The following is a 16,069-nucleotide window of genomic DNA, read 5'->3' on the forward strand; positions in this document are numbered from 1 at the left end:
AGATAAGCCAGTTTGGGCCATTTGTGTCAGTCAACTTATAAGGGGTGGGGTAAGTGTGGGGAAAAGGACTTTTAGTCTATTTCTAGTCCTCCTTATGTTTTAAGACACTTGTCAGTCACTGTCGTCAGGAAGGGAGGACTGAGGCACAAGGACATTAGAACAAGCCTAAGTACCAATCCGTCAGGGAATACTGCTGGGTGTAACATCCTACCTTTCGTCTATCAAAATCAGAGTAATTTAGGTAACTAAACGGGGATAAATATCAAACTTTTTACTTATTGTAGCGACACCAATAGTTATGCTGAAAACAGGTAAGAGAAGTTATATAACATCGAGTATATAGGTTGATCTCAAGTAATGATAGCTTTGGATATATGAAACAGCAGTTGAGTAGGTCTGGTAGATCTACACGACGGTAGACGGCAGCTCAACGTGGGGAGATCTCTCTCGGCGTCGTCTTCTGGGTTGTGAGGCTGTGTGTAAGTTCTGCAGGGGGACCGAGTGGGGGTCGGCAGTGTCATCCTCAAATCTGCACAGAGGAACTGGCGCATAATTCTGAATTTGCTCAACTTAACAGTTTGGTTTTACGCTGATTCCTCCTTCCAGGGGGCGGCCGGACCTGGGAAGGGCTGATCTGTGTGCAATTTATAGGGTGAAAGACCAGTTTTGTTCGTGGACATTCGAGTGGTCATTAAAGCCAATGGTAACGCGTCAACCCACTTCAATTTGGTCTGTGCACAGATTTTAGCCAATTTGTTTTAATTCTTGTTCATTCTCCCGACCTTACCTAAAAAGAGGATGGTACACCGAACAAAACCTGTGTTTTAGTCCGAGATCCTTTTCGACCAAGGCTAAGTGAGCATTTTTAAAATGGGTGCTGTTATCTGACCTAATCTTTTTCGGGTCACAATGTCGGGCTATTAGGTCATTAACAAGCCTTTTTATTACTGATTTTGCATCCTCTTTTTAGGTTGTGGTTGTTTCCGGCCAACCACTGTAATTGTCAACGCAAGTCAGCATGTACCTTTTCCCTTGTACCTGATTGATCATATCAATGAAATTACAAACTTTACCCAGATGTTACCTCACCCCCTCCATATTCCAGATTAATCTACTAAACCACTATCGATGTGCAACATCGTATTTTCAAATTAAATTTAGTTACATCTTTTTACCCACTGAAAAAATGTTACAACTACTCCACTTCTCCCTTACCTCGCCCTGACAGCAGTCTTGCCTACATCCAATCATGGCACCTTTTACATTTTCTGTTGTGACAACCAAGAGAGTAACCATTGGGAAACTTAGCCGCCCTGCTAACCTAAACAATTTCATTCCTATCTTCTCCTAATCAAAGCCAACATCGAAGCTTGTCAATAACTTCATCAGTATGGGTTTGTTGAATGTCAGGTCTCTAAATAACAAATACTTTTTAGTCAATGATTTTATTACCTCATTCTCAATTTGACTTTGTTTTTAACTGAAAAATGTTAAAACTATGGAAATTGTCGGAGTCGGATGATTGTCGATTTTTTTTTAAACATTTTTTATAAGGAGTCTGACTCCACCCTCAACTCCTCCCCATTCTGTTTCTGAAGAAGGGACATCAAAGGTGTTTGTAATAATTTTCCTTTCAGAAACATCTAAGAAAAAGTTCAGCTGATAGTCAAGTAAATTATTCAACCTGGTGAAGGCGACAAAATATGCTTATATTTATATTGACACAAATGCTAGAAAAACACCAACCTTATGGCGGATGCTTTTGCAATAGTAATTTGACATTCTACCACACCTGGTGGCCGCATTAATTCGTTAAGTAAAGCTCATGTTGTAGAAAGTTGAATGATGCGGACACGTTTGTTACCGAATACTTTCCATTAGACTTCTGTCTTGACTACTTTGTGCATGTAATAAGCAACTATAATTATTTGATATGCTTAAATGTCATGTGTAGTTTTAGCTCAGCTGTTGTGTAGCTGCTAGCTCCTTGTAGCCTACAGCCGCAGTGTCCAAAGTGCAGCCCATAGCTATGTGTTTAACAGACAACTGAAACAATTAATAATGTGGTATTTGTGTGGTTTCATCATTGGACCTAAGTCTTTAGTTTCCGTAGGGGGGGACAGAGAGCAAGGGAACAATGTGGGACTGCATTGGTGTCCATCTTATACCATGCTAGTTGTTGCACAGATATGTCAACGTGAGTAGCCACACCTTGAGTTCCAACATATATGTATATATATATAAAAAGGAATCAAAGGCCTCCTGGTATGAGTCGTCTACTTGTGATCATAACAAATGGCGGGTCGGGTGGTGGTGCACACAGACACAGCTCAGTCAGCCAGGGTTTTCACTGATAGAACAGTTGCAGCAGGAGTTGAGGTACTCAGTAGGCGCCAGCCATGTTTGGTGCTCCAGGCTGTGGTATGAGCCCATGCTCATGGAGGTGCCTTGATAGTGGTGCCGCAGCTTGGTGGTTGTACCGTCAGGTAACACCAGAAAGGTCCCTTCTGTGCGATATTGAATGTCAGGGCACAGTTTGTAAAGCAGGTCATTACCAAGCAGGCACGGTGTGTTCAGGTCGACCACAAAGGGATGCTTCAGTGTGTGTCCAGCAATTTGAACCGGAAGCGGTTTGGTGACAGGTAACCTTCTTGTGACCTCAGCAAAGCCTTTGACCTTCAAAAGGGAAGCACACAGTTTCTTTGGTACCTTTGCATTCAGAAATGAGTGGGTGGCACCATTGTCAATCACAAACTGATAACATTGTCCATTGACACTTATGTTCAGCCGGGGTCTGTTTGTATCCCCTTCTGGGCGTCCAGCTGTGTGCACAGGCGAAACAGTTTCCACCCCGGATTGACCTTGAAGCACCGCGTTGTCCACCATCCGAGTCAATCTGTCTGGTCTCTTATCTGTTGCGGATTCTTTTCTCCGCCTGCTGTAACTCAAAAGGAAGGTCACCCACTGCTGAATATTTTTGTCCTTTCGGTTCTTTTGACATTTTTTTTTTACAGTGATTTGAAAATTAAGGAGTTGTTTCCTTGTTACTCTGCCATCCGTCTTATCATCGTCATCCTGCTCAGCCCAATTATGCATATCACGTTTTAAAACCACAACATTAATTGTCCCATTAAATGTTAATCAATACCCCTATTTCAACGATGTATACGCATTACTTTATCTATATTTAAGTAGCTTTTCTAAATCAACTAAAGATTATCTAAGAATCTTTTTAACTGCACAAGCGTTGGCTTATCCATAAGTTAATGAGACTATCGTTTGTGTCTATCAGTTAGTTTGTGTGATATTCTACAAAATAAGGGCATGTGTTTATTCTCATTCGTCTAAAACTATCAATGTGACACATACACACACACACACACACACACATACACACACACACACACACACACCTATTTGTGTGCGCGAACGCACATTCCAAGAGATAAGGCGGAACACGCTCAAAGATGCCCTAGTTTCTAAGACAACTCTTATCTCACGGCTCACCCAGAAGCGCAGCTGCATCATATCAACCCTTAGTAACCGCAAACAACATTTATCATTCACTCTGACCTTCACAAACTGGCCCTGTGTAAGTGAAGTCACTGGGCCTCCCTGCTTCGGTTGCTGCCCCCGCAACCCGACCTCCGATAAGCGGAGGAAGATATTTAAATAGATGGATCACTCACTCATACAATTTCTGAACTAAGTATCATAAAAACAACTATAAAACACAAATGTATTTAAGTTTTAGGAGTTAACAACCAGCCATACAAACAAACAAATGCAGTGAACCCCCGACAGCATACGCTGACACACGAACACCATCAATACCTTCATTTGTCACATTCTCTTCCTTACTTCGACTTGCTTTTTCATTTTCAAACCACATCCTGTATCCATCTCTTCCTTACTCTTCAGACTGTTTCTATTTCTATTCTTCTCTCCTAGAAACCATTTACGTAAGGTTTTCACCATCCATTCTCTTCATCTTCAAACCTCTCTTGCTCTGTCTTTCTACGTTCCACTTTACCATAAAACTTTGAGTTACTTTTTTTAATTTACCAAACGTTTGAGTTCACTACTTTACGAGTGTTGTAAACACCCTCTTACCCCTTTCAAGAAACGTTCTCTTTTTTATTTTCTCTCTTTTTTCTTCTTTTTTTTTTTTTTTTATTGTCGACAACAGAACATTCAATTTTTCATTAAGCTGTAACGATTGATCACATTTTCCCAGCCGCCATTACGTTCCTCTCTGTCACACTCCTTTGCCATTGTGTTTTTTTCCTTAGTTTTAACGCACACCTTAGTGCCGCAGGGATCTCTCAACCGGGAACTTTATTGTACTCTTTACAAATGGCCTCCAACCTCGGAATTTGTCATGTGGCATAGAAGAGCCTCCACCCTTACGGTCCGTATTTTCCGTGCACACGTTAATGTCACTTGGATCTCACAACCGGGGAGTATTTACTATCCACACAATGGTTATCCGTCCCGTTACTCTTTTATGGGAGACCAATTCCCCAGGGCGAGCCACACCCGACTATTTGCCTACTCGTCAGTGAAGCAGCCCGTCACGGTAATCTAGACACAATGCCTTGAGTTGACCACTTATTTTCAATTATTATGTAATGGCGGACAAGGCAATAATGCAACCAACCTATCAAAATCATATAACAGTGTTTGACTTACAAGACTTTTGGACAGACTCCTAATGCAGATTTTAGAAAAGGGCACTGCTTACCTTGATGTTGGCCAAGTGAGTCTGTCCGTAAGTTTGCAAGAGCAGTCCAATTTTCAGCGTGTCATCCCGGACGAGCCCCCAAATTGTTGCGTTTTGACCCGTTCTTCCTTCGGTCAACGCCCCCAGATTGTTTGATGACACATAAGCTGGTTTTAAATCAATCAGAGACAGAGGTTACTCATTTTGATATTTTATAACCAAAGCGCCTTGGGAGATCAATCTAGATACAACATTTCAAAGCTCGGCCCAAATTGATCTAATCCTAAAATGGCAGTTTCTCCCTCCTCACTCACTCTCATCCGCCCCTCTTCTTCTCCTCCCTACCTTGGACAGTTGAGATAACAGATTGTTATGTCTTCATTCACACATTCCAAATTCAGGGTCTATGTAAAAGGCTACACTTTAGCTGTTCTAAAATCTGACTAGGAAATAAAAAGACAACCAAATCCAACACAACTCATAAACTTTACTATTATTTTTTTTAAATAATTAACTTAGAATTTCATGGCTATAACATGTGCCAAAGTAGTTGGGAAAGGGCATGTTCAACACTGTGTTACATCACATTCAATAAACGTTTGGGAACTGATGTGTTGAAGCTTTGAAAGTGGAATATTTCCCATTCTCGTTTTATGTAGAGCTTCAGTCGTTCAAAAGTCCGGGGTCTCCGCTGTTTTATTTTACGCTTCATAATGCGCCACACATTTGGGAGAAAGGTCTGGAATGCAGCCGGGCCAGGAAAGTACCTGCACACTTTTTTTTACGAAGCCAAGCTGTTGTAACACGTGCTGAATGTGACTTGGCATTGTGTTGCTGAAATAAGCAGGGGCGTCCATGAAAAACACCGCGCTTAGATGGCAGCATATGTTGTTCCAAAACCTCTATGTACCTTTCAGCATAAATGGTGGCTTCACAAAAGTGTATGTTACCCATGCCTTGGGCACTAATGCACCCCCATACCATCACAGATGCTGGCTTTTGAACTTTACGTCTATAACAGTCTGGATGGTTCGCTTACCCTTTGGTCCGCATGACACGATGTTCAATATTTCCGTAAACAATTTGAAATGTGGACTCGTCAGACCACAGAACACTTTTCCACTTTGCATAAAGTCCATCTTAGATGATCTTGGGCCCAGAGAAGCAGGTGGCGTTTCTGGATGTTGTTGATAAATGGCTTTCGCCTTGCATAGTTGAGCTTTAACTTGCACTTACAGATGTAGCGACAAACTACATTTAGTGACAGTGGTTTTCTGAAGTGTTCCTGAGCCCATGTGGTGATATCCTTCAGAGATTGATGTCAGTTTTTGATACAGTGCCGTCTGAGGGATCAAAGGTCACGGTCATTCAATGTTGGTTTCTGGCCATGCTGCTAACGTGGAGTGATTTCTCCAGATTCTCTGAAACTTTTGATGATATTATGGACCTAAATGTTGAAATCCCTAAATTTCTTGCAATTGCATTTTTTGGTAAGCTGTTTTTATACCCAAATATGGCACCCACCTGTTCCCAATTAGCCTGCAACACCTGTGGGATGTTCCAAATAAGTGTCTGATGAGCATTCCTCAACTTTATCAGTATTTATTGCCACCATTCCCAACTTCTTTGTCACGTGTTGCTGGCATCAAATTCTAAAGTTAATGATTATTTGCAAAGAACAAAAAATGTTTATCAGTTTGAACATCAAATACAAACCCTGTTTCCATATGAGTTGGGAAATTGTGTTAGATGTAAATAAAAACGAAATACAATGATTTGCAAATAATTTTCAACCCATATTCAGATGAATATGCTACAAAGACAACATATTTGATGTTAAAACTGATAAACATTTTTTTTGCAAAAAAAAAAAAACATTGAGCAATGCTCATCATACACTTATTTGGAACATCCCACAGGTGGGTGCCATGATTGGGTATAAAAGCAGCTTCCATGAAATGGTAAGTAATTCACAAAAAAGGATGGGGTTAGGGTCACCAATTAGTAAGCAAATTGTCGAACAGTTTTGGAACAACATTCGTCAACGAGCTATTGCAAGGAATTGAGGTATTTTACCATCTACGGTCCGTAAAATCGTCAAAAGGTTCAGAGAATCTGGAGAAATCACTACATGTAAGCGATGATATTATGGACCTTTAAACCCTCAGCCGGTACTGCATCAAAAACCGACATCAGTGTGTAAAGGATATCACCACATGGGCTCAGGAACACTTCATAAAACCACTGTCAGTAACTACAGTTGGTTGCTACATCTGTAAGTGCAAGTTAAAACTCTCCCATGCGTGGCGAAAGCCATTTATCAACAACACCCAGGAAGGCCGCCGGCTTCTCTGGGCCCGAGCTCATCTAAGATGGACTGATGCAAAGTGGAAAAGTGTTTTGTGGTCTGACAAGTCCACATTTCAAATTATATTTGGATATTGTGGACGTCGTGTCCTCCGGAACAAAGAGGAAAATAACCATCCGGATTGTTATAGGCGCAAAGTTCAAAAGCCAGCATCTGTGATGGTATGGGGGTGTATTAGTGCCCAAGGCATGGGTAACTTACACATCTGTGAAGGCACCATTAATGCTGAATTGTCTATACAGGTTTTGGAGCAACATATGTTGTCATCCAAGCAATGTTATCATGGACGCCCCTGCTTATTTCAGCAAAACAATGCAAAGCCACCTGTTACAACAGTGTGGCTTCGTAGTTAAGAGTGCGGGTACTTTCCTGGCCCGCCTGCAGTCCAGACATGTCTCCCCTCGAAAATGTGTGGCGCATTGTGAAGCGTAAAATACGACAGCGGAGACCCCGGACTGTTGAACAACTTAAGCTGTACATCAAGCAAGAACGGTAAAGAATTCCACTTTCAAAACTTCAACAATTAGTTTCCTCAGTTCCCAAACGATTATTTAGTGTTGTTAAAAGAAAAGGTGATGTAACAGTGGTGAACATGCCCTTTCCCAACTACTTTGACACGTGTTGCAGCCATGAAATTCTAAGTTAATTATTATTTGCAAAACAAAAAAAAGTTTATGAGTTTGAACAACAAATATATTGTCTTTGTAGTGCATTCAATTGAATATGGGTTGAAAAGGATTTGCAAATCATTGTATTCCGTTTATATTTACTTTCAACACAATTTCCCAACTCATATGGAAACAGGGTTTGTAAATGTACATATACATTCACTGTACATACATACATATACACATTCACTGTACAAATATACATATACACATACTGTACATGTACATAGACATTCACTGTACAAACATACATATACACATATGTACATATACATTATTTGTACAAACATACATATACACATACATGTACATATATGTACATTCACTGTTCAAACATACATTCAAGATTAAAGATTGTTTATATTCATATGCACAGTTAAACAGACAGTTTGCCGTACAATCAACATCTTACTTTGCTAATCCACCCTTCAACAAGTCACACGATGCTTAGCTAAAAATAAAAATAAAAATAAAAAATGAATATACAAGGCACAGTAAGTAACATAACAGTATTGTACATTCTGATTGACTGTCAACAGTATAAATATGGAGGTGACCTTGGGTCACAGCAGCAGTTAAAGTTTCTTTAGTGATCAAAGGTGAAAAGTTTCTACAGTGATGGTTTATAGTTCGGGGGTGGTCAAGGTACCTGTCTTTTGTTCCAAAAGACAAAGTAAAAATGGGAGGGGGGGGGAGCTAGCATTCACAAGTTAGCATTCACAAGCCTGATGGCCTGTGGGTAGAAACTGTTTGTCAGTCTCGTAGTCCTGTACACATATACACATACATGTACATATACTTTTACTGTACAAACATACATATACACATACATGTACATATACTTTTACTGTACAAACATACATATACACATATTGCACATATACATTAACTGTACAAACATACATATACACATACATGTACATATACAGTCACTGTACAAACATACATATACTGTATACATACAAGTACATATACATGCATACACGTACACATATAATCACCTTTCATCAAACATACATTAACGTTGTTGCCCTAGGGTTAACTGGGTAACAGACGGTACACTGACAAAGCTTAACCTATTTTACTATAACAATCTACAAGGTTAATAGAGGCCACTCCTCTTTCTTCCCCTCCATCTCTTGTAATTCATGTTATCAATACATATATGTATTGTTGTATTTGAAACAATTGTATTGTTGATAATAGAGGTAATTATTTTTATTATTCATTATCAATAGTGATATTTCTATTGGTACTTGTATTGATCCATTTGTAGCATAATAATGGGCATTCTCAATTCTGTTATTAATATTTACTTCACTAACTGCTTCTTTGATATCACTTTTACCATCATATTTGTACATAGCCTGTTGTTGTTGTTTTATTGTTATTGTTAAATGATAAATGGGTTATACATGTATAGCGCTTTTCTACCTTCAAGGTACTCAAAGCGCTTTGACACTACTTCCACATTTACCCTTTCACACACACATTCACACACTGATGGAGGGAGCTGCCATGCAAGGCGCTAACTAGCACCCATCAGGAGCAAGGGTGAAGTGTCTTGCTCAGGACACAACGGACGTGACGAGGTTGGTACTAGGTGGGGATTGAACCAAGGACCCTCGGGTTGCGCACGGCCACTCTACCTACCACTGCGCCATGCCGTTCCTTATTGTTATTGTTGTTGTTGTTTTTCTGTCTTATCACAATCTTGTCCTCGCAATTTCCCCCTCGGTCTTAATTTTTATTTTATTTCGATCCCCTCCTGCTCCGGTCCAATTATTAAATAAATCCAATGCTTCTCTTTTGTAAAGTAAATGTGTAGAGCAGATATAGATCATCTACATCAAATATATGATTTGTCTGAGTGACTGGACAAGACATGTTAAAAAAAAAGGAATAGGGGGTATGTAGGTCCTCCTACTTGTATGGGTCAAATGATTGCTGCAGCGTTTTGGACTGATTTCATTGGCGAGAGCTCCTTCTTGTTCAGATTCGAGAACATACTCTTATAGACTATCTTACTCCCAACCCCGCTTATTCTCCTCTGTTAGTTTTAGGCGGACTGCACCATGCGCAAATAACAGTAGCTCTGACAGCCTTAAATGGACTCAGCAGCAGCGTCTGTCCTGTCAATTGTGAATTACGAGTGCAAGTGTGTGGATCGTGCAAGGTGGAATACTAATGGCTGTCATGATCCCTGGTCCGGATTACGGCTGGACAATATATTGATACGCGATATATTGCGGGTTTGTCTCTGTGCGATATAGAAAATGACTATATCGTGATATTTGAGTATACATTCTCACGCAGTTGCTTTTAGCTGCTGGCCTTACACTACAGGCTCTTCCCACTCTGTTTCGTCTGTCCTTCTCACAGACAGTAAGCGCACTTTCTTACATACCTCACATACGTATACGCCCTCGCGGAGCGGAGAGGTAGCAGCATGGGTAACGTTAGCTGTGGTGCGAGTGGTAATACGGGAGAAAGAAGGTGCGAATCTGGTAACAAATTAAGCAATAATTAATTCCCAAGAAAAACAGCACGAGGTCCAATCGTCTGGCGGTGGTTTGGCTTCAAGCGAGAATATGTTGAACAGACAACCGTAATTTGTCAAGTGTAGGACAAAAGCGTTGCTACAAAAAGTAGCATTACTGCTAATATGTAGCATCATTTGAAAAGTTACCTGCTAGAGAATGAAGAGTGCTTACTCCGCATATCAACATCTCCATTCGGTGCCACACAAACAAAATGCCGAGGCAACCATTTCCACATCAACACTGTATGAAAAAAATAGTGAACGACATAAGGAGATAACGTCCGCAGGAAACTACCACATAGCGAAGGACGTACACTTTTTGATTTCCTATTATGCAGCTAATTTTTATTTGACACTTATTGAAATATCTTCTGTGACATGATGCACAAAAGTGCACTTTATTTGTTTTGAACTATTGTAGTGGCGTTCTGTACAAAGAGTGCACTTTAATTTTGTGTTGTTTTGATATGTCATTTTAGTGACATCATGCACAAAAGTGCACTCATAACTTGTTTTAAAATGTAGCCTGAATCCCGACCGAATGTCAACCAGCAGGTTTCGGTGAGAAAATTGTGGTTAAAAAGTCGCCACTTTCCAGATATCAGCTGAGCTGCTATCAGGTAATATTAAACCCACTAAAACACTAGCAACACAATAGAAAGATAAGGGAGTTCCCAGAATTAACCTAGTAAATGTGTCTAAAAACATCGGAATACGTCCCAAAGCTATCGCGTTTTATTTTTTTTTCTAGTCCTTCGCTATCAATATCCTCAAACACTAATCTTTCATCGTCGCTCAAATTAATGGGGAAATTGTCGTTTTCTCGGTCCGAATAACTATTTTTGTTGGAGGCTCCCATTAAAATCAATGTGAATATGTGAGGAGCCCCCACACTTGCGACGTCATCGTCTGCGACTTCCGGTAAAAGCGAGGCTGTTTCAGGAAGTACCAAAAGTGGCGAACTTTAACGTCGATTTTCTCTACTAAATCCTTTCAGCAGAAATATGGCAACATCGCGAAATGATCAAGTATGACACATAGAATGGACCTGCTATTCCCGTTTGAATAAGAAAATCTCATTTCAGTAGGCCTTTAAAATATATACTTTTTACTTGTGAATTGTTTTAATGATGTAAGTAAATAGTGTTTTAATTGCAAATCGTGAGTAAAAACATTTTTGTCTGTTTGTGGTGTTTTGGCAGTAATTTGGCCCCGTAACAGAAGTTGTATCTCTCGCTGGGCTGCACTCCGACTTCCCGTCCCTCAGCAGTGTGCTCAGTACAGAATGTCCCCTGACATGAGAACCAGTCACACTTCTACACTCTACTTCCATGTTGTCATGTCAAGGAAACAAACGTCGAGCAGAGGATGTCTCTTCCATTTTTTACTCATTGTCTGAAAACATCAGCATCGAGATGTTTGTGAAAGATGCCTGTGGGCTTTCACAAACATCTTAGCCGTCTTTGCTTTTGCTCACACACACACTGGCAGCTTTAGAGGAAGAATGGATGTCGGAAACAAATCCTCTCCTGGCACCTTTCAGCCCACACACCAGGATTTGGGCTTAATGACTTTTTTTGGGAACATGTTCCATCTTCAGATGGCGTTGATGTGCAACAAAGCATCATCTCCCTGCTTGGCCAGGGATGACTCTGACTCTTCCGCCTCGCTCCTGTCCTGGCACGTCTTATCTGTTCCACCTGTTCACTCTTTTCCTGCATCTCACTCTTCTTCTCCTGTGTGCAGGGCTGCAGGATGGACGAGCAGAGGTGCCCCATGCCCCCGCCCCCACCCCTCAAGGTCAGTCTCACGTCCTGGGAGAAACATCTCTATGATGCACGATCGCTGACTGGGACCACAGGGGCCCAAATCCTTGTTTCCAGTAGACCACAGGAACCAGCACATCCCTGTTAGGTATAAACCAGATGGGGAAAATCCCTGTTACCAATAGACCACATGGGCCAAATCCCTGTTACCAATAGACCACAGGGCCCAAATCCTTGTTACCAATAGACCAGAGGGGCTTAATCCCTGTTACCAATAGACCACAGGTGCCAAATCCTTGTTCCCAGTAGAAGACAGGGGCCAAATCATTGTTACCAATAGATCAGAGGGGCCAAATCCCTGTTAGTAATACACCAGAGAGGTCAAATCTCAGTTATGATTAGCCCAGACGGGCCAAATCCTTGTTACCAATAGATCAGAGGGGCCAAATCCCTGTTACTAATACACCAGAGAGGTCAAATATCAGTTATTAATAGCCCAGACGGGCCAAATCCCTGTTACCAATAAATCAGAGGGGCCAAATCCCTGTTACCAATAGTCCAGAAGGGTCAAAGCCCTGTTACCAATAGACCAGAGGGGCCAAATCCCTGTTACCAATAAATCAGAGGGGCCAAATCCCTGTTACCAATAGTCCAGAAGGGTCAAAGCCCTGTTACCAATAGCCCAGACGGGCCAAATCCCTGTTACCAATAAATCAGAGGGGCCAAATCCCTGTTACCAATAGTCCAGAAGGGTCAAAGCCCTGTTACCAATAGACCAGAGGGGCCAAATCCCTGTTACTAATTGGACATGAGGGGCCTAATCCTTGTTACCAAAAGACCACAAGGCCCAAATCCTTGTTACCAATAGACCAGAGGGACCAAATCCCTTTTACCAATACACCACATACGCCAAATCCTTGTTACCAATAGAAGACAGGGGCCAAATCATTGTTACCAATAGATCAGAGGGGCCAAATCCCTGTTACTAATACAAACCCCGTTTCCATATGAGTTAGGAAATTGTGTTAGATGTAAATGTAAACGGAATACAATGATTGCAAATCATTTTCAACCCATATTCAGTTGAATATGCTACAAAGACAACATATTTGATGTTCAAACTGATAAACATTTTTTTTTTGCCGGCCTGCAGTCCAGACCTGTCTCCCATCGAAAATGTGTGGTGCATTATAAGGCGTAAAATACGACAGCGGCGACCCCGGACTGTTGAACGACTGAAGCTCTACATAAAACAAGAATGGGAAAGAATTTCACTTTCAAAGCTTCAACAAATAGTTTCCTCAGTTCCCAAACGTTTATTGAGTGTTGTTAAAAGAAAAGGTGATGTAACACAGTGGTGAACATGCCCTTTCACAACTACTTTGGCACGTGTTACAGCCATGAAATTATTATTTGCAAAAAAAAAAATAAAGTTTATGAGTTTGAACATCAAATATCTTGTCTTTGCAGTGCATTCAATTGAATATGGATTGAAAAGGATTTGCAAATCATTGTATTCTGTTTATATTTACATCTAACACAATTTCCCAACTCATATGGAAACGGGGTATGTAGACCAGAGAGGTCAAATCTCAGTTACTAATAGCCCACATTGGCTGAATCCCTGTTACTTAAAGACCAGAGGGGCCAAATCCCTGTTATCGATAGACCACAGGGGCCAAATCCTTGTTATCAATAGACCACAGGGCCCAAATGTTTGTTACCAATAGACCACAGGGGCCAAATCTGTGTTACCAATAGAAGACAGGGGCCAAATCTGTGTTAACAATAGATCAGAGGGGACAAATCCCTTTTACCAATAGACCACAGGGCCCAAATCTTTATTACCAATAGAAGACAGGGGCCAAATCCCTGTTACCAAGAGTCTAGAGGGGTCAAAGACCTGTTACCAATAGACCAGAGGGGCCAAATCCCTGTTAATAATAGACCAGAGGGGGCAAATCCCTGTTACCAATAGACCACAGGAGCCAAATCCCTGTTACCAATAGACCACAGGGGCAAAACCCATCTTAACAATAGACCACAGGGGCCAAATCCCTGGTACCAATAGACCACAGGGGCCAAAACCAGGTTAACAATAGCCCAAAGAGGCCAAATTCCTGTTACCAATGAACCACAGGGGCCAAATCCTTGTTACGTGTAGAAGACAGGGGCCAAATCAGTGTTACCAATAGATCAGAGGGGCCAAATCTCTGTTACTAATAGATCAGAGAGGTCAAATCTCAGTTACTAATAGCCCAGTGGGGCCAAATTCCTGTTAATAATAGACCACAGGGGCCAAAAGCCTGTTACCAGTAGACCAGAGGGGCCAAATCACTGTTACCAATAGATCAGAGGGGCCAAATCCCTTTTACCAATAGACCACAGGACCCAAATCTTTGTTACCAATAGAAGACAGGGGCCAAGTCCCTGTTACCAATAGACTATAGGGGTCAAAGACCTGTTACCAATAGACCAGAGGGGCCAAATCCCTGTTAATAATGGACCAGAGGGGGCAAATCCCTGTTACCAATAGACCAGAGGGGCCAAATTCCTGTTACCAGTAGACCAGAGGGGCCTAATCCCTGTTACTAATAGAGCAGAGGGGTCAAAGCCCAGTTACTAATAGCCCAGAGGGGCCAAATCCCTGTTACCAATAGACCACATGGGCCAAATCCCTGTTACCAATAGACCACAGGGGCCAAATCCATGTTACCAATAGACCCCAGGGGCCGAATTCCTGTTACCAGTAGACCAGAGGGGCCACATCCCTGTTACATATAGACAAGAGGGGCCAAATCCCTGTTACTAATAGACCACAGGGGCCAAATCCCTGTTACCAATAGACCACATGGGCCAAATCCCGGTTACCAATACACCAGAGGGGCCAAATTCCTGTTACCAATAGAGCAGAGGGCCCTAATCTCTGTCACCAATAGACCAGAAGGGCCATGTAGAAGTCGCTGTCTTGCAGTTCCCTACGTATGCAAGTCAAAGTAGCCACGCACGGAGAGTTTTCAACAGGTTTAATGTTTTTCAACACCACCATCAAAATAATTAGCTTTTTTTTGTCTTTCCGATATCTCTTCCAACTTCCTTCTCCTCCTGCACCCGGCCGCTCGCTGTTGAAGACGACAGATGATTAGTTTAACACGTACCACCTGTGCAATCTAATCATCTGCCAGCTGTGTCTCCCCGCCAGCACATGCCACGCCCCCGTCCGATGGCGCTCTGTTTCAGCCCTATGGCCAGATGCGTTGACCTTTACTCCTGCGGCGCGCTGATCACAATCCCCTTCCACAGGCCAATTCCCTGACACCAATAGACCACATTGGCCAATTCCCTGTTACTAATAGACCAGCGGGGTCAAATCTCAGTTACTAGTAGCCCAGGGGGGCCAAATTAATAGACCACAGGGGCCAAATTCCTGTACCCAATAGACCAGAGGGGCACATCCCTGTTACATATAGACCAGAGGGCGCAAATCCCTGTTACCAATAGACCACAGGGGCCAAATCCCGTTGGCATCTTTCATGCGGTGGAGCCATTGGAGGGGATTGTGGTCCAAGCAGAGACTGAATGGACGTCCCAGCAGGTAGTACCGGAGGGCCCCGACTGCCCACCGGATGGCGAGGCACTCCCTCTCCACCGCGCTGTATTGGGTTTCTTGTTCTGAGTTTCCTGCTGATGTACAGGAAGGGGTGGTCGTTTCCCTCCTTCTGCTGGGATAAAACAGCTCCCAGTCCTCTGCCCAACGCGCCTGCCTGCAAAAAAATGGGAGGGAAAAATCAGGTATGTGTAGTACCGGCTTCTCGCAAAGTGCAAAGTGCTGGTCAGGTCCGCAAACCGGACGACGAACCTCCGGTAGTAGCCCACCAGCCCCAAAAACTTTCTCACCTCCTTTTTCATCTTCGGGGTCGGGCAGGCCGCAACTGCTGCAGTTTTGTCCATCTGAGGCCGCATCTGACCTTCCCCCAAGTGGTACCCCTCTGGCCAACCGCG

The 16,069-nt window shown here is 42.3% G+C and overlaps 1 protein-coding gene across 7 annotated transcripts in view; it reads left to right on the top strand.

The window, feature by feature from the left end:
• The window catches only part of LOC133541975 (rap1 GTPase-activating protein 1-like), a 397,810-nt gene that overhangs the window by 281,063 nt on the left and 100,678 nt on the right, over positions 1–16,069 (top strand). For all 7 annotated transcript variants that reach the window (XM_061885745.1, XM_061885754.1, XM_061885771.1 and 4 more), the window contains one exon: positions 12,048–12,101. In XM_061885745.1, the coding sequence (XP_061741729.1) occupies positions 12,057–12,101 (45 nt within the window). In that variant the 5' untranslated portion in view covers positions 12,048–12,056. The remainder of the gene's footprint in view (positions 1–12,047; positions 12,102–16,069) is intronic.

The sequence above is a fragment of the Nerophis ophidion genome, linkage group LG02, assembly GCF_033978795.1.
Source record: "Nerophis ophidion isolate RoL-2023_Sa linkage group LG02, RoL_Noph_v1.0, whole genome shotgun sequence".
NCBI lineage: Eukaryota > Metazoa > Chordata > Actinopteri > Syngnathiformes > Syngnathidae > Nerophis > Nerophis ophidion.